Here is an 18,291-nt window from a genome sequence, read left to right as displayed (position 1 = left end):
GGCCTCTCTAGACTCTTATATATTTGCACTAAGTTTAGTCGGGCACCATTTGCAGTCATCAGCCGACATTTGAAGCAAAAAAAAAAAGGTAAAAAAAAAAACAAGCGTCGTCGCCGCACCACTTTTTGGGCAAGCTCCATACCAGAAACCGGAGACTTTTTTTTTTGGCCTTTGCTAATTCTATTTTAACACTTTGGTTTGTACACTTTTCTTTGTTTTGATGAAATCTGTTTTTTAATCTGATTCACTGAATTGAAATTATAATAAGGTTAAAATGTATCTTCCCTGCCTCATATAATTCTTACATTAATACATTTTTTGTACAAATTATGTTTTAGTCTTACAAAAATGACATTCATCACCCCAACTCAATTTGTCTGGCGTTTTACACATTTTGCAAGGTGCAACCCAATGTTTGATAGTCCTACCCATTAAACACACAGCACGCAACAAAATAACTATTTGAACAGTGAACAGTGAATGAGACAGTCTAGCTTCACAGCACACAGCAACCACCCAACATGCCCAAACTCTTGTAGAGTCCCTGTGCAAATAGATTTTGTTTAAAGCTATAGTCCATCATTTGCAGCTATCCTAAAAGTAACTGGAGTAATTATTGTTGAAAAACATACTTGGTTGAAAGATAGTAAGGGGACTAAACTCCCTGTGAAATTATTCTTTCTGGCAAGCTGTCATTTTGAAGTAATCAACGAAAGAAGGCCTTTCCAACAGTGCTTCTTAAGACGCACCGTAGGAAATTTAAATAAGTAGTTCGTTTTGTTATTCGGTGAAGCGCGCGCAAGCATTGGCACGATCACACGCACGCGCGGTTGCTATTTAATTCGTCGGATCAGTGTGCGACATCGCGTAGCTGCAATCGGCTCAGTGACAACATGTCTCTGACGCTGAATTGAGGCCCAATTCAAAACATGATTCAGCAACTTTTGATTTGAAATTGAGATCCTAGAATGCTGTTTTTCTCAGAATATACAGCTGAAGCTGAGCTGAAACTTCATCAGGTTAGGGCCTAGTTGTTCAGTACCCTTCTTTAGATTTTGAGCACTTTTGTTGCTTCAAACGAACAAAATGCACAAATTACAAATGATGGACTATACCTTTAAGATACCAGTACATGTACCTGTTTCTGTCGGCACTTTCTGTTATCATGCTATTAACCTTAACTCCCTCTAGCATTTTTGCTAGGATGCAACCTCAATCCTGCAAACTCCTCCAACTGCCTCCATGTCAAAATTACACTCAGCCTCAATCCTGCAAAATCCTCCTATATTTAAAATATCCACTGAGCTGAAATTACGGCTTGTTAGGTTTTGTATTAGTGGTGGGTGAAATCAGAGATTATAAAATCCAGTTATCCAATTTTTTTTTTTTCAAACTGAATAACCGTTATCTGATTTTACCAGAAATTCCCATCCAGCTCACAGTCATGACTGGGTAGGCCTATAGTATGCAGGATTCAAAGACCACAGGGCCTTTAAAAAACACTCCAGAGATGTAATGTTGAGGGGAAAATACATGGGAACTCTCTGATAATTCGAAATGAGCAGGCTATTCATCTACCAAAAAGACCACTAGCACGTGAATGCAGTTAATACAACAGAGACCATGGAGCACATTGGGGGATTGTTCCAGTTGCTTTTTTAGCCTGTGTCACAAAGAAATGGAAGGCTTAATTGTTTTTAAAGGTTGGTTTCGCGGTTTCCAAAATTAAAAAAATAGCGGAATTCAAACAGAATGTTTTAAAATTCACCATTTTAATCCCACCACTATTTTCTATTCAATTGTGTTGTTGTTCCTTGAATCGGCAAAAACACATTTTTAAAATTTTTTTTTTGCAAACAGTGTCCATTACCTTTCAGTTACATTGGGAATTTGGGATTGAAAATTCTGTCTGCATGTAAAATGTACAGATCTGCCATAAAAACCAAATACCAAAAAAAACGCGGCAACACAGATGTTAGCATTCGACTTCCCGACACTCATTTTTGCCAATTTAAAGACGCGTGACGCTTAGGAAACATCTGTAATGCATAATAAAATATGTAAAATTACACCAAGTCGGCACTGGCAACGTATGTAAAACAATATGGTAATTTGATACGGCTAATATAAGCCTAATGACAGACACATCCTGTGCAGTTAAAGAATAAAATACCACCATATGGCACAATGCATAAAATATTCTCTAGCGCACTGTATTGCAGTTTCATTGAATACGAAAAGAACGGATCAAACGTCTGCCACACGTTTACTTGGTTCAGTAATAGACGAAATGTATTATAACAATTTGGAATTAAGTAAAAAATTCAACCTCAAATGCAGTTGGCAGACGAGTGCATTTTGAGTACCAAGCTAAATTTGTTTATTGGATAGGCCGACCTAATTTTTATTTAATAACAAGAACATTTCAGTATAACTAAAAATAATTACCCTATTCTTGAGAGACCAAGTAGAAATATTTAATATCAATTTAAAATTTCATCCTTACTTGTTTCAATTACATGTAATTTTTTTGGAAAGATTTCCATACAAAGTTCACTCAAAACCCTGTGTACAAACCCTATGAGAGTGGACTGAAAAATTCTAAGTGTTTTCTAAGAAAATGCTTGTATTTTCTCACTGCTCAAATTGACTTTGATGACATGAAATTGCTATCTGGGGGCTTGTTAGTCAATACAGAGGAAAATTAGTGAACTTAGTATATGGAATTCTTTCCATTTTTTTAAATCCTTAAATGTGAGGCACTCTCTCTGGCAAAATGAGACAGAACTGGGCACAGGCCATAGTGGAGAAAAATGAAGGGAAGAAGAAGAAATGGGGGATTTGTTTCAATTTTCAGATTTATAAATATTTGTAATCTTTGATGTGTCTACTGCACAGATTTTAAAGAAATAGTATAAAAATCGTGGAACAACAGTGTTTTTAAAGGGAATGTACATCATTGGTTTTTGATGTAATTTTCAGAAATGAACTATTTGAGGGGTTAGTATATATAGATCAAATATTGTTACACTGACATTTTTGAAGTTTTGTGTTCGAAAAGGTTGGAAAAACCAAGAAAAACAAAAATGTTTAAGTAGTCTGGTTCCCTGACTCCACAAAAGATAAAATGGATCAATTTATAGATGATGGAAAATTGTAAGGCACGGGAACCAGTCTAGCTGGCCTGCACCCGTTCATGAAACATGTAACCAATAGCAAATAAAATTTGGACTGAGAAAATCGTTAATTTGGAGCAGTAGTTGAAAAATAGTTAGGTTGGAAAAACCTAACTATTTTTCAACTACTGCTCCAAATTAACGATTTTTTCAGTCCAAATTGGAAATGTATACAAAAATACCATTTTCTTGAAAACGACTTCACACCAGGTGCCATAATTTTACAAAATGCTTGAGACAATCATTTACCAACATCCTAGTAAGGTATTTCGTAAAAACTTGGTAGTTTTATTTTCGATGTTTGCAAATGTTGTATATTCCCTTTAAAGAAAAATAATTTGCATGTTTCATTTTCACAACAAAAAGTTGAAACTTTAAAGGCTTTTTCTCCAAGGCGTTGTGAAACATGCCGGGGGCTTGAGCTGCGTATGTTGGTTGGGAGGTGGGTTGGTCGGTGGACACTTTTCTCAGGGTGAATTACACTGTGTATCACAGCCTTGCCAGTGAATTTCTATGGAAAACCTGCAGTTTTGTAACATGCGCATGCGTCTTATTTGCATATTAGATCACACCCCATTGCCTGGCAAAATTCGCAGTTGTACAACTCGTGGAACTGCCGTGGGTTGTATCACTTGGTACTTGTTTTAAGTGTTAAATTTTGACATGTCGATAAACACAAACTGGAAAGATTTCCATATACGAAGTTCACTCAACACCCTGTGTACAAACCCTATGAGATTGGACTGAAAAATTTTAAGTGTTTTCTAAGAAAATGCTTGTATTTTCTCACTGCTCAAATTGACTTTGATGACATGAAATTGCTATCTGGGGGCTTGTTAGTCAATACAGAGGAAAATTAGTGAACTTAGTATATGGAATTCTTTCCATTTTTTTAAATCCTTAAATGTGAGGCACTCTCTCTGGCAAAATGAGACAGAACTGGGCACAGGCCATAGTGGAGAAAAATGAAGGGAAGAAGAAGAAATGGGGGGATTTGTTTCTATTTTCAGATTCATTAATAATTGTAATCCTGATATGTCTACTTCACATATTTTAAAGAAATAGTATAAAAATCATGGAATAACAGTGTTTTTAATTTTAAAGAAAAGTAATATTGGCATGTTTCATTTTCACAACAAAAAGTTGAAACTTTAAAGGCTTTTCCCCAAGGCATATTGTTAGGCCAAAAAAAAAAAAATATTCGGTCTCTGGTCAGACCAAAGTTCCGGAATTGACGCGGGACGCGGCTTTTTTGGTTTTTTTTTGCTTTTTTTTGTTTTCTTCTAGCTTGGACTGTACAGACAAGGTGGGTACTATTTTGCTTTTTTGGTGTCCTCATGTACATTCATGACATTGGTGGCCTCCATAATTTGCCTTGGTGCTCTCGATCATTTGCCTTGGTGCAATTTCCCATTCCTTGGTGCTCTTTGGTAAAAAAAAATTGAGGAGGTGCAGCAATAGAGGGCGCTGTTGGAGCTACCGCGGAACATTTTGGAGAAAAAAAAAGATTGATGCGCATGATTAAAATCGATGCGCACGCTGACCAGAGACCGACTTATCTTTTTTTTTGGCCTAACAGTGTTTTTAATTTTAAAGAAAAATAATTGGCATGTTTCTTTTTCACAACAACAAGAAGTTGAACTTTAAAGGCTTTTTTCCCACGGCGGTGTGAAACATGCTGCGGGCTTGAGCTGCGTTTGTTGGTTGGGTGGTGGGTTGGACGGTGGAGACTTTACTCAGGGTGTATTACACTGTGTATCGCAGCTTAGCCAGTGAGTTTCTATGGAATTTTTTACCTGCAGTTTTGCGTCTAATTTGCATATTAGATCACGCCCCATTGCCTCGCAAAATTCGCGGTTGTACAACTCGTGGAAGTGCCATGGGTTGAAACACCTGGTACTTGTTCTAAGTGTTAAATTTTGACATGTCGATAAACACAAACTTTAAAGGGACACTAGGTCCTGGAACAGCCCAATTGGGCTACAAAACGCCCTTTGAACGAGATTATGTTAATCGGAAAGAACATTTAAAACTAGGATAGAAACATCCACACAACTATCCTTTAAAAACTGTGTGTTTTTTGTGTTATTCCTGTATTATGCGTGCGAGAACGAATTTCGGGGTCCACTTTTGCGACCCCATAAATTCGAGCCGTTTGGATGCTAGTTGTGATTTCATTCGTACGTGTAAAGTGTTCGCCTCTTCCGGACGTTGAAGAAACCATTTTTTTTTTGCATTGGTGATTGGTCACGGCTGTTCCCGAGACACACATGGTGTATATCGTACACTGTATGAGAACGACACAAAAAACGTATTCGTACTCTGTCGTGTCCGATATAAACAACCGGGGTTTTTTTGTCTTTTCTCGGGAACGGTAAGACATTAGGTAGGTTTCCTTTCATCCACATGTTTGAAATAGGATAAGTAAACAATCCAAAACAAGAAATTTTGGGGGATTTCAGGACATAGTACCCCTTTAAACAGCCATAACTTGTCAATGGAATCTCCGACTGAAGTGCAACAAACAGTATTGTGCGGAGAATTTTATTCTCTTTTCTTATACCCGCAAACACTCATTTCATGCCCAGTTCTGTCTCATTTTGACAGAACACCTCATTTATTGGAAACTTACCTTTCTGACAAACGTGAAACCGTATTCGTCCGCCACTTCCCTGGCTACCCTTTCCCCTCCTCGTACTTCCACCGCCCACTCGTTGTGAAACATCCGGTCTTCACGATCGTCTGTGACGGCTGCCCCACACAGGAGTCCAGTCAGGGCCAATAATACGAAGGACAAGAAACGCAACGCCATCTTGAATCTCAACTCTGTTTAGGAACCAACAAAAATTGGGAAATTGAATGTTATTTTATCTGCAGTGCAAATGTCTTTCGTCATATCTATAGATTTGTTTTTCTGTATTAAGAGTCGGACCATATAGACCATTGAAAATTGCACATTTAAGATGATATCACATGACGCATGATGACGTCATCAATATGTCCATCAGCACAGACCTTTTTTGCTATGTGGTGATTGTGTAAAGTTTTATCAAGATCTGAATATGAAAAAAAAACTGTTGAAAGTGCCGCCTAGACAATTTGTGTACAAAGTCTACATTGTATTGCTAGGAAATAGTACAAAAACAAACTACAAGAAAGAAAGAAGAAGAAGAAAAAAATCAGAAGAGAAAAAATGGATTTGCCGCTATTAATGGCAGGAAAAGCCAATTACATTGTATTGCTCTATGAACATTAGAAATAGAATAAAGCAACCACATAAGTTGAACATGTTAAAAGTTGTTCCTTCCTCCAAATGGTCACACCACACCAATCAGATCAACTATTTCTTGTAAAGTTGTAATCTTATTCCTCAATCAATGTTTCCTTGCTCAATGCTTTAACGAACACAGGGAACCATGTGCATGATGCCTCAATGAATAATCAAAACTACTTACCGTGCGTGTGGCTTTCAATCGGTTCTTTTCCCCCGCAGCACACGGACGGCAAAGCGACCTAGCTCCGCTCCCACTACCCCGCTCTGTCACCGTACCCGCAACTTCCACACCCACCACAATTCTGATCAATTTCCTCCGATTAAAACATGTCTGCCGCTCAAAAAGTCGCAGAGTTTAGAAGAAATGATGTCGTGGTGTTCCAAGGCCTAGATCGAAGCGGTATTCACGTGAAATTTGGTGACAGAATGAAGTATTTTGGTCGCTGATTTCGCCGGCAGAAAAGTGGGTTACGTTGCTCCTACTTCGTGTACTTTCATGAAGTCGAGTAGCGGAATTGTCAATAGAGGGCGATCTTCATTATTATAAAGTGGCAGAATGGTAAATAGAGGGCGGTCTTCATTATTTATTTTTGATCAAATTAGCCGCGCCTTACCAAAATAAACACATCACTGTAATTTAAGTAATGATTAATTTCTTCATGATCGAATCATGTCCCAATGTGTAACTGTTGACCGAGGATAAAACTGTGATCACCACGTCGAGTAAGAAAAACTGGAAAAATAATTTATTTTTTTAAGCAAAATTCACCACATGATTTTGGAGACACATCAATCATGCACAAATTTTGGAAAAGAACTGTGTTTTTAAACTAAGGAAGGCAATGTATGCTATTGCTAACTTTTAGTTTTAGTTTCTTTTTCAGTAATAAACTAAAAATCTCTTTTTTTTCCAGATGGACTCCATTAAGTCAGCAGTTAACAGAGATTTCAGCCAGGCATGCCAGGGGACTTGGTATTGCAGCGCGGCGTTACATTGAGGCGCATGCAATGAACTCATTTCGACTCGCATGCCAAACATGGCATCAGGAACGTCACCAGACAGATTTCCACTTGTGCCCTATCCTTGTTTGTACATCGGTGAGTATTGTCCCTTTTCTTGTTGCTTTCCTTTACATTCTGGTCAGCCTTTTCCCAAAATATTCACAGTATTTGAAATGGCCAGAGATCAATCCCCAGAATTAACACAGTGTTAATGAATCGACTCATACGGAGTACTTTGTAAAACTTGTATGTTGCTTGATTTTTACATTTTGTTAAAAATAGTAATACATGTAATGCATTATTGAATAAATTTATAAATTGATTTGATTCATAGCAGGTTCCCAGCAATAATGTTTTATTTTACCTGTGTTTACTTTTTCTGTTTCTGATCCTTTTCCTCTCAAGATGCTTCATGGAAGGATGTCCTGTCTTCGCTGCTTTACCTCGCAGAACCTGACAACCAAAGAGACAAGATCGAATCCGACTTGAGACACATCTGGAGGTCCGGCAGTCCCACCAATCAAAGCCATCCCACCAGCCACTTTATTTTGCCATGTTTGTCCGTCCGATCAGCCTTCGACCTGTTCCTCCGCGTGAAAAAGTACCCACCGGGCTCGGAGATCCTGATGACGGCCATCAACATCCCTCAGATGCTTCACATCGCCCAGCACCATGGACTCCGCGTCAAGCCGCTCGACATCAGCATCGACACTCTAGCCCCTAAAATCGAGCTTCTGGATTCGCTGATCTCCGAGAACACCGTTGCAATCGTCATCGCTCACGTTTACGGCCGCTGGTCCAACATCGATGACATCATCGACACCTGCCGCAGTCGTAATCTCTCCATCTTAGAAGACTGCGCCGAAGTCTTCTGCGGCTTCCAGAAACTCGGGCACCCGAAAGCGGATATCTCCTTCTTCAGTTTCGGCGCGATCAAACCCAGCACTGCCTTTGGGGGCGCTGTTGCCAGAGTGAAGGATCCCGAATTATTCAGCCAGATGCAGGAACTGTACTACAAATATCCGATTCAGAGCAGAGCTGCGTACATCAAGAAAATCCTCCAAAGCGTCGTTGGGATGGTCGCGTTGAACACTCCAGTACTCATGAGACTTATGCTGCCAATTTTTCATGCCCTCGGGTTTGATCACAAGGAAGCAGTGGTATCCATTCTAAGAGGATTTTCCGCCAACTTTATTGATACCATCCGCCAGCAACCATCCACAGCATTGCTTAAAATGATGCTAAGAAGGCAAGTTGATTTTCCCGAAAACTCAACCTTACAAAACTGAATTTGCTAACCACAGAAACAAAATCTTGTTGAGCCACAACATTGATTGTCTAACTCATCTACACTCTTTCTCAAAGGCTCTTAAAATAGTTGAACATTTTGGGAATTGTGTCTTTTCTGTTGACAGATTTCAGGGTTTCGACGAGACAGAATTCCAAGAAGGCACAAGAAAGTGTGACTACGTCAGCGAGCGTCTTCCTCAAAACTTGGAGTACGTCGGAATGGATGTTGAGACAAGAAACTACTGGCTCTTCCCAATTATCGTGGTAAACATTTTGCAGTAGCCCCTTTGAAATGAATAAAGCTAAACAATGCGAACCGAAAAATGGAGTTCCAAACTCACAGAGGCCCCATTAAAAATTAGTGTCAAAAGTATTTTACGAGTTAGTATTCACAGTATTCAGAGTATATTTAATGGAGCCTTTGTTATAGCCACATGTAGCACAATGTTTCTGCTAATACCGGGGACCGTTGTAAGTGTACAGTAGTGTTGTAGTGAGTATGAGTACTTTGCCATGAGAATGACTACTTTGCCACGAGTACGAGTACTTTGCCATGAGTACGAGTACTTTGTCACGAGTATGAGTACTTTGCCATGAGTATGAGTACTTTGCCACGAGTATGAGTACTTTGCCACGAGTATGAGTACTTTGCCACGAGTATGAGTACTTTGCCACGAGAATGAGTACTTTGCCACGAGTATGAGTACTTTGCCACGAGTATGAGTACTTTGCCACGAGTATGCGTACTTTGCCACGAGTATGAGTACTTTGCCACGAGAATGAGTACTTTGCCACGAGTATGAGTACTTTGCCACGAGTATGAGTACTTTGCCATGAGTATGAGTACTCTGCCATGAGTATGAGTACTCTGCCACGAGAATGAGTACTTTGCCACGAGTATGAGTACTTTACCACGAGTATCAGTACTTTGCCACGAGTATCAGTACTTTGCCACGAGAATGAGTACTTTGCCACGAGTATGAGTACTTTGCCATGAGTATGAGTACTTTGCCACGAGTATGAGTACTTTGCCACGAGAATGAGTACTTTGCCAAGAGTATGAGTACTTTGCCATGAGTATGAGTACTTTGCCATGAGTATGAGTACTTTGCCACGAGTATGAGTTCTTTGCCACGAGTATGAGTACTTTGCCACGAGTATGAGTACTCTGCCATGAGTATGAGTACTTTGCCACGAGTATGAGTACTTTGCCACGAGTATGAGTACTTTGCCACGAGTATGAGTACTTTGCCACGAGTATGAGTACTTTGCCACGAGTATGAGTACTTCGCCACGAGTATGAGTACTTTGCCACGAGTATGAGTACTTTGCCACGAGTATGAGTACTTTGCCACGAGTATGAGTACTTTGCCACGAGTATGAGTACTTCGCCACGAGTATGAGTACTTTGCCACGAGTATGAGTACTTTGCCACGAGTATATATACATGTACATTGTCATGAGTACGAGTACTTTGCCATGAGTATGAGTACTTTGCCATGAGTATGAGTACTTTGCCATGAGTATGAGTACTTTGCCATGAGTACGAGTACTTTGCCACGAGTATGAGTACTTTGCCACGAGTATGAGTACTTTGCCATGAGTATGAGTACTTTGCCATGAGTATGAGTACTTTGCCACGAGTATGAGTACTTTGCCACGAGTATGAGTACTTTGCCACGAGTATAAATACATTGTCATGAGTACGAGTACTTTGCCATGAGTATGAGTACTTTGCCACGAGTATGAGTACTTTGCCATGAGTATGAGTACTTTGCCGTGAGTACGAGCACTTTGTCACAAATACGAGTGCAAGTACAAGGAAATTTTTTTGTGAGTACGAGTACAAGTATGTTTCCACGAGTACGAGGATGAGTATGTTTCCACGAGTACGAGTATGAGGGCGAGTATGTTTCCACAAGTACAAGGATGAGTATGTTTCCACGAGTACGAGTATGAGGGCGAGTATGTTTCCACAAGTACAAGGATGAGTATGTTTCCACGGGTACAAGTATGAGGGCGATTATGTTTCCAAGAGTACGAGGTCGAGTATGTTTCCAAGAGTACGAAGTTGCGTATGTTTCCACTAGTACCAGTACGAGGGTGGGTATGTTTCCGCGAGTACAAGTACATGTATGAGTACTTTGCATGAGTACAGCACATTGCAATGGGTAAACATGTTCTCAAGGTCTAGACAGGATTTGGCAAGTTTGTTTGTTTGTTTTTTTGTCCTTATCACAGAATGAGCCAGAGAAAGTTCTGAAAGAGTTGAACTGCCGAGGGGTGGACGCTTACCGCGGGGCAACCCAGCTGACCTGCTTAGATCCCACTCTTGCCGACCCCAACGCGACCGATCCTCTCCAGTTTGACCAAGCTATGGCGCTCTACCCAGACGAGGCCCGCTACCTCATCGATCATGTGATCTACCTGCCGGTTCACAAGCGCGTGCCGTACAGCTACCTTGACAAGATCTGTCTCGCCGTGGAAGTTGTCATGCGAGAGACGACATCACGTCCTTTCCCTAAGAAAATCTGTATCAATGGTAAGACAGTGGTTTTGGAAAACGGACGAGTGAAAGTTGAGAGCAAATTGTGAAACAAAATTTATTGTAGAATCTACCAGAATCTAACACACATGTTGGGGGGGGTGTGGCCTAGTGGTTAGGGTTTGTGACTCGTGATCAGAGGGTCAGGGGTTCAAATCCAACTGCTGCCTAAGCTTTGTGTTCCTAGGCAAGCTGTTTTACCCCAACTTGCCTCACTCTACCTAGGAGTACAAATGGGTATCAGCATCAATTAAGGAGAAATCTGCAGTGGACTGGCATTTCACTTAGATCAGGCATGCAACTGGGAAATCACAAAAAAAAGAGGAAATTCAAATTTTTCCCAGACTTTGTACAGTGTTTTTCTATTTTCAGTGGCACACATGTGAAGTAAAAAAAAGAGGAAATCAGCTGATCCGAGGAAAAGTTGCATGCCTGTTAGATGAATGAACTGATAATTCGTAACTCTATGCTTTGCAAAATGAGCAAAAGATGGTTTCAAAAAGATATTTTATTTTGTGAATGAAAAATTGCCCAAATGTAATTTTTGGCTCAAAATAATTCCAGGAGGAAATGGAGGTATTCATAAATTGTGTGTGGCTACATTTTGATAATTGATATTGTAAATTTAATTAGTGAGACGTGCCAAAACTATTGTACATCTGAAATACCTAACAAATCTGTGCGATGCAATTTTCTTACTAAAGTATTTTCGAAATTTAATTATCTGAAATGTTTCCGTACAAACTGAAAGTAATCAGTAATCAACTCTCTGAATACTATTGAACAAAAAGTGCTATGAACAAAAAATGAGGATCGGATCTTCCCAAAGTGAAAAATTATTTGTTACTTCCGAAGACTTAAAGGTACTAAGTACTACTGTAATTAACGAAGTACTACATGCAATTAAACAATGTGCAATTTAATTAAACAGGTATTTTCTGAAATATTTTATCTGAAATCTTCCTGCACGAATAAGAAATTAGTAATTTTACTTTCGAATATATATTTGTAATTGTACTTAAATGCTTAATAAATTAACATGTCGTGAGAATACGTATATGCTCAATGTTTTAATCATGCAATATTTTAATGCAATAAGGTGCTTACAAAATTTGTATTCATTTCGTCAACGTTAATAATTTGATAAAAGATTTTAGGCTTTGCATGGTGGAGTATCGATATCGTTTCAGTTTGCGGTTACACCATGTGGTAATAAGTTGTGTACAAAGTACTAGCAAATTAACCATTTGTTATTTAAGCACTGATTAGAAATCCTAGTGCCAACTTTGAATGTGTTGAATATTAAAGGGAATGTACATCATTGTCTTTTGCTGTAATTTTCAGAAATGAACTATTTGAGGGGTTAGTATAATAGATCAAATATTGTTACACTAAAATGTTTGAAGTTTTATGTTCCAAAATGCTGGAAAAACCAAGAAAAACAAAAATCTTCAAATAGTCTGGTTCCCTAGCTCCACTAAAGATGAAATGGATCAATTTATAGATGCCGGAAAATTGTAAGGTAAGGGAACCAGTCTAGCTGGCCTGCACCCGTGCATGAACATGTGACTGATAGCAAACACAATTTGGACTGAAAAAAATTGTAAATTTGGAGCAGTAGTTGAAAAATAGTTAGGTTTTTCCAACGGTGGTCGGCTGACCACCGTTGGAAATTTATACAAAAATACCACTTTTCTTGAAAATGACTTCACACCAGGTGCCATAATTTTACAGGATGCTTTAGACTGTCATTTACCAACATCCTAGTAGGGTATTTCATAAAAAATTGGTAGTTTTGTTTTTCGATGTTTGCAAAGGTTGTATATTCCCTTTAAGCATAGAATAAGGTCTTATGTGGATATAATGACCTTCGGCTTGGGCCATTATCTGCGCCAAGGCCCCTAGCTGGTTTTAGACGTACTTCTGCAATACTGGTCAAGCACATTACATGTATTCCCATTCATAAATACCTTTCCGGTCAAAGAGTCACAACAAGTCAAACATTCACAAATTTCCAACCATTTGTTCAACAATTTTACTTGTTTTGTGAAACACCCGACTGGCCATGTCTATGGTATGTGCCTTGCGCGTGCAGTGCTAAAAATCTTCTTATATGGAAATTGGCGTGCACGGTGCGCACTGCGTGATGTGGTGCAAAACGCTGCCCTGTTTTACCGGCGGTTTAAAACCACCCATGTGACAGGCTCTCGACCAATAGGAATTGGTAAACTGTCTCAGATATTTATGAATGATAAATAAACCTGTTAAATACTGGATATAAAATTGTTGAAAATCTATTGTGGAATGTTTATGTGATATGCAATTGGGTCAAGGTGGTAGTTCCACATGATGGAATAAATGGCAGTAGATGTTTCAAAATCTGTTCTGTTCAACATAACGAGTGAGTTTATTATGAAAACAAGAGTACAGCAAAATGAAAATTATATGGAACACTACGATTGCAACCATTTTTTTCTGAATCTACGTTTATGTTTGAATTTACATTGTACAAACATATTAGTCAAACAAAATATACTAGTATAACTATTCACATTAAACTTTTTTAGAGTAGATTTGTTTGTTATAAGGGAAAAGTGACCACTAGGACAAAAAAATAGGCTTTTTCTTTAGTTTGAATAAGGGAACATTGGCTAACATGCTGGCATATTTCTTAACACCTTCAAAACATATCTTTACTTGCACCAAATAATATATTTACAGAAAAATAATTCATTTCAAAGGTAATTTTGATACAACATTTGCTTTTGCTGTAATATTCAGAGATGGATGGATTTGGGGGTTAGTATTTTATAGCAAATATTATAACACTGACCTTTTTAAAGTTTTGAGTTCACAGATGCTGGAAAAAACCAAGACATAATTGCTGCTCTTGTAGTCAAAACATTCAAAACACACAATAAATTGCTGTTTTTGGACGAGACAGGTCTTAGGGTCATTGCGTTTATATGGTGATATTCTTTGAACGGATTGAGCAATTTCAGTATTTTTTCCATATAAAAGTAGCTTTTGAAATTGGCTATCCAGTCATTATTATTTTTGGTGCTACATATTTTTTTAAATATGAAATACATTTTAGGGGGTTTGGGTTCCGCTTTTTTTGACTCACCCTGTAGGCATAAAGTGCCGGCAAAGCACTGGCCCAATAAATCAAGCATTGCACACATAACATAATTGTATATATAAATTTACCAGTAAATATCAACACTGTCTAGCCCTCCTACTGAAAATCAGTTACCGGAGCATTATGTAAAACCCTGCAAGTCAGTTTCAAGTGAAAGGATAAAGCCTTTTCACACTAGAGCCTATCAACCCGGGGAAGAAGTCGAACCCTAGGTGAACTCGGTGCTCCCCTGGGTTGAGTTTCACAATGGTTTCATGCAAACGGAGCTTATTTCCCTTGGTGAACCCTGGCGAGAGTTTCAACCTGGGTTGAAAATCTCAACCCTGGTCCGGATCAGGGTTGAGTTCAACCCAGGAAGATATTCAATCTTGGGCTTGGTTGACACAGGGTTGGCGCAGGGTTGAACATGTTCAAGAGTAAAAACGTCGCACCCTTTTAACCCTGCGTCAACCCCGAGATTTGTCTGGTGTGAAAATGCCTAGAGAATCACTGCACAAACACTGTGGAGAGCAGCGAAGCGTTACTGAATCTGCCTCTTTGCCCTGAGCTTTAACACACAACACTGGCAACGTATTTTTGCACAAAGCAAGTGTTTTCTGTATCTGGCAGGTCTGTATTAACCTCAGTTTCGTAAAGCATCGTACGTTGTTGTTTCGCACTGAACCTTAAAGGGAATGTACAACATTTGCTTTTGCTGTAATTTTCAGAAATAAATGGATTTGGAGGATTAGTACGTTATACAAAATATTGTTAAACTGACTTGTTTCACGTTTTGGGCTTGTAGACGCTGGAAAAACCAAGAAAACCTATCATGTTCTTGTAGTCTGGTTCCCTGACCCCACTTAAGATGAAACAGAGCAGTTAATACACTTTAGGGAATTGTAAGGTCAGAGAATCAGTGTAGCAGGCTTGTACCCCTTCACAGGTGTGTAATCAATTGCAAAGGAAAGTCAGAATAACTAATTATGAAAACTTAGGAACAATTTTTGAAAAAAAGCCAGTTTTTTCCAACGCTGGTCGGCCGACCAGCATTGGAAAAATAAAGTTTTTCTTGAAAATGTCAGCACACCAGGAGCCACGATTTTAAAGGATGATTTGGACTGTCAGTCCCTAACAATTCAGTAAGGTATTTCGTGATAATTTGATCATTTGGTTTTTTGATGTTTGCAAATGTTGTATCTTCCCTTTAAGGAAAGTCCCGGACTTTTCAAGGATTTTGTAGATTAGCTAACACAGCACACATGTGTACTACATCATCCACATATGGCAGTAACTCACTAGGATAGGTAACACTGAGGATATTGAACAATCTGATTCTCTGAACGACTCGTTCCACACGGACCCGGACTGACGAAACGTTATAAGCCATTGCTACATCACCGGCCTTAAAATGACGGTTAGGTATGGCTAACGGTGGCGCGACAGCTACAGCCTGTCGTCCAGCAACTTGTCTCGCAAGGTCGGGAAAACCTTTACTCGCTACGATTTCATCATCCGGCTCGAGCATATTCAAAAATCCCGACTCGACTGTGATTTGACTGTCCGTAGCACTGCCAGTGTAGACCCGGGATAAAAAAGAAATCAGTCCGTTTGGGGAACTTACGACCAAAACTTTGCACGTGCAGGTTCCCTTACAGGGGGAATACAGCAAGACTTGTTCTCTCAGTATTGCCGGTTTCTCGGTTTTGAATTCGAGGCAGTCAAGGATACACCTAGCGTTTGGATACTCGGAAAAACCGGACGGCATCATGGCATGGACCATTTCCGCCGAGGGCCAGACGATCCAGTTTCGCGTGACGCGGCACAGGTTGTCCAGAACAAACTGGAAATTTCTGGAGGCTGTGGTTCTAGACACAGAAAAAACAACCCCTAAGCACGAAAATGACTGACCGTGGCGCAGCTTCATGAGAAACAAAAGCAGGCAGTTTTCCAAGGACATGCCTCTTGACTTTTGCGGCAGTAGTGAGTAGAGGAGAAAGAACACGTCAGGCAACACACCAGTGACGTCATGAATCTTGTCGACTGCTTCGTCCGTGCCGTCCCAGCCGACAAATCCACGGGGTTTTGCTTCCAGAGCTGCTAGTCTGAACCGTCTTTCTTTGGCCTCTGAGAAACTGCCGCAAGGATCTCTGCGGAATGACGTCTGTGTTCCGACATCGTTGCCGTCCACGCAGCAGTACATACTGTGGACGGGCGTCTGTGCGTGGTCGTCACCACACCAGCACAAAACCTCAATGGGAAAACAGACCTGGGTTTGTTTGTTCTTGATTCTCTCCTCCACTGGTTGATGGAGACTAACGTAACTGTGGTCTGCAGACGCTAGAGGGACGGAAGGCTCTCGCTTCTTTGTCTTCCATTCCTTTAGTCTGACAATTGCATCGGAGTGGTCTGCTCCTACCTTCAACCTCGGTTCGTTGTTTTTCCGTCCTCCTTCGAAATGGCAGGCGCATAGTCGTGTCGACCGTCCCGGTGACCAAGGGGAACCATCATATCTATATTTTAAATTAAAAAAAAAATTCAATTAAAACATATCGCATCACAAAATATTACCTGCGTAACAGATCACTGCGGAGCATTGTTTAACTGTTCAACAAGAAAAAAATCATGATTGTCTTGACACTAGTTTACTGCTCTCAAGATTTGCCTATTCTTTTTCAAATGTATAGAAAAATTACAGCGACCCCCCCCCCCCCCCCCCCCTCGCCCGTCTGTGGTCGCCCCCCCCCCCCCCCCCCCCCCCGAAAATCCGCCCATTAAAACGACGCCGTACACACGTGATGTACGCACGACGTTGGCAAGTACTACGCTAGTTGGGGTCAAACCAATGTCAGTTTCTCATCAAATAACAACCAAATATTTCACAACATACACAGAAACCATAGCTCTCATATATTCTTACCTAATGTGGTTTGCTTTCCCCGACAAAGCGATCCACAACTGCCTTCGCCTCGTCTCGTTTTCCGAGGGAAAACAGTAGAACTGCTGGCTGGGACAAGTCGCCGCATTGTGAGGACAGCCGTCCATTGCACAAATCTTCTTCTCTCGCCACGACCGCCGCGTTCGCCCCATTCTTTTCTGTATTTTCTTTTCTGTCTTTCACGAGGTTTGTGCCATATTCCAAAGTATAATTTCGCGATTCACTTATTCGCAGCTAAACGATAATAATCTGTCGTGTTTTCAGCAGCAGTGCAAAACTAAAAAGCAAGATGGCGTTTAGTGGTCCTTCAATTTTTCTCAACCAACCGTCCTCGTCCCCGTGGCGTTTGAGAAATTGATAGCAACACACAACAACCACTCTTAAAAATACATTTTGAGAACGAGGTTCAACCACTCGTTATTTTTGATGCAAAACTTGTAAAAACTGTAATAAAACCTTAAGCTGAGTTTCAAGAGTGAGTTTTTACCTTGAATTTGAGCATTCTTCGTTGAGAATTTCTTCGATATAAGGGGTCATCAACAACAAGGCAATTTTAGCCGAAAACCTTTTTGGAACCCTTTTTTCGATTTGCCATATACACCTCTCTCGTTTTCGTCGTTGAGGGCGTGGGTGTTCATTCATTCAAACAAACCTTTATTTATTTCAATATTGCTGACAAAAAATGCAGTGAGTCTATTTAAAATAACATTAATGAGAAACTGAGAAAGGAACAAGAAATATTTATATAACCAAAAAATTATGTAAATAATCCACAAAAACTACGACTCATTAACAAATAATATAAAAACAGCAATATTGTGGCATGCGAATTCGAAGAAGCCGAAGGCTTATATTGCCATGCCAGTACAAACAAACACAAACAATTTACAAACATGAGTGGACAAACAAGAAACAAAGACAAGAACAATTATCTGAATTCTCTAA

The 18,291-nt window shown here is 39.8% G+C and overlaps 3 protein-coding genes across 3 annotated transcripts in view; 1 reads left to right on the top strand and 2 right to left on the bottom strand.

The window, feature by feature from the left end:
• LOC119730382 (PC3-like endoprotease variant B) overlaps window positions 1-6,939 on the bottom strand; it is a 32,442-nt gene extending 25,503 nt beyond the window's left edge. The window contains exons 1-2 of the mRNA XM_038203248.1: window positions 6,632-6,939; window positions 5,809-6,002 (exon numbers count right to left, since the gene is read on the bottom strand). Coding sequence (XP_038059176.1) covers window positions 5,809-5,988 — 180 coding nt within the window. The 5' untranslated portion in view covers window positions 5,989-6,002; window positions 6,632-6,939. The remainder of the gene's footprint in view (window positions 1-5,808; window positions 6,003-6,631) is intronic.
• An 83-nt stretch (window positions 6,940-7,022) lies between these two features.
• Window positions 7,023-12,608, top strand: LOC119730789. Its single transcript, XM_038203819.1, has 5 exons — window positions 7,023-7,173; window positions 7,365-7,548; window positions 7,858-8,701; window positions 8,868-9,006; window positions 10,984-12,608. Exons 2-5 carry the CDS (start codon window positions 7,479-7,481, stop codon window positions 11,335-11,337), a joined length of 1,407 nt encoding a protein of 468 aa, XP_038059747.1. The 5' UTR covers window positions 7,023-7,173; window positions 7,365-7,478; the 3' UTR covers window positions 11,338-12,608.
• A 2,901-nt stretch (window positions 12,609-15,509) lies between these two features.
• Window positions 15,510-17,674, bottom strand: LOC119730833. The gene is made up of 2 exons (XM_038203884.1): window positions 17,329-17,674; window positions 15,510-16,921 (listed from the first exon to the last, which is right to left on the bottom strand). Exons 1-2 carry the CDS (start codon window positions 17,496-17,498, stop codon window positions 15,637-15,639), a joined length of 1,455 nt encoding a protein of 484 aa, XP_038059812.1. The 5' UTR covers window positions 17,499-17,674; the 3' UTR covers window positions 15,510-15,636.
• Between the last annotated feature and the right edge of the window lie 617 nt (window positions 17,675-18,291).

This window comes from Patiria miniata, unplaced genomic scaffold, assembly GCF_015706575.1.
Source record: "Patiria miniata isolate m_02_andy unplaced genomic scaffold, ASM1570657v1 HiC_scaffold_22, whole genome shotgun sequence".
Lineage (NCBI taxonomy): Eukaryota > Metazoa > Echinodermata > Asteroidea > Valvatida > Asterinidae > Patiria > Patiria miniata.
Note: the sequence above shows the minus strand (reverse complement) of the source record. Positions and strands in the feature narration are given on the sequence as shown.

What these genes read in the sequence shown, in the direction of transcription:
- LOC119730833 (XM_038203884.1), bottom strand. Translation starts at nt 17,498, where the DNA reads ATGGGGCGAACGCGGCGGTCGTGGCGAGAGAAGAAGATTTGTGCAATG. An exon ending in GGGAAAGCAAACCACATTAG is followed by an intron (nt 16,922 to 17,328) that starts GTAAGAATATAT and finishes TTTAAAATATAG; the next exon opens with ATATGATGGTTCCCCTTGGT.
- LOC119730789 (XM_038203819.1), top strand. Translation starts at nt 7,479, where the DNA reads ATGCCAAACATGGCATCAGGAACGTCACCAGACAGATTTCCACTTGTG. An exon ending in CTATCCTTGTTTGTACATCG is followed by an intron (nt 7,549 to 7,857) that starts GTGAGTATTGTC and finishes TTTCCTCTCAAG; the next exon opens with ATGCTTCATGGAAGGATGTC. An exon ending in CTTAAAATGATGCTAAGAAG is followed by an intron (nt 8,702 to 8,867) that starts GCAAGTTGATTT and finishes TTCTGTTGACAG; the next exon opens with ATTTCAGGGTTTCGACGAGA.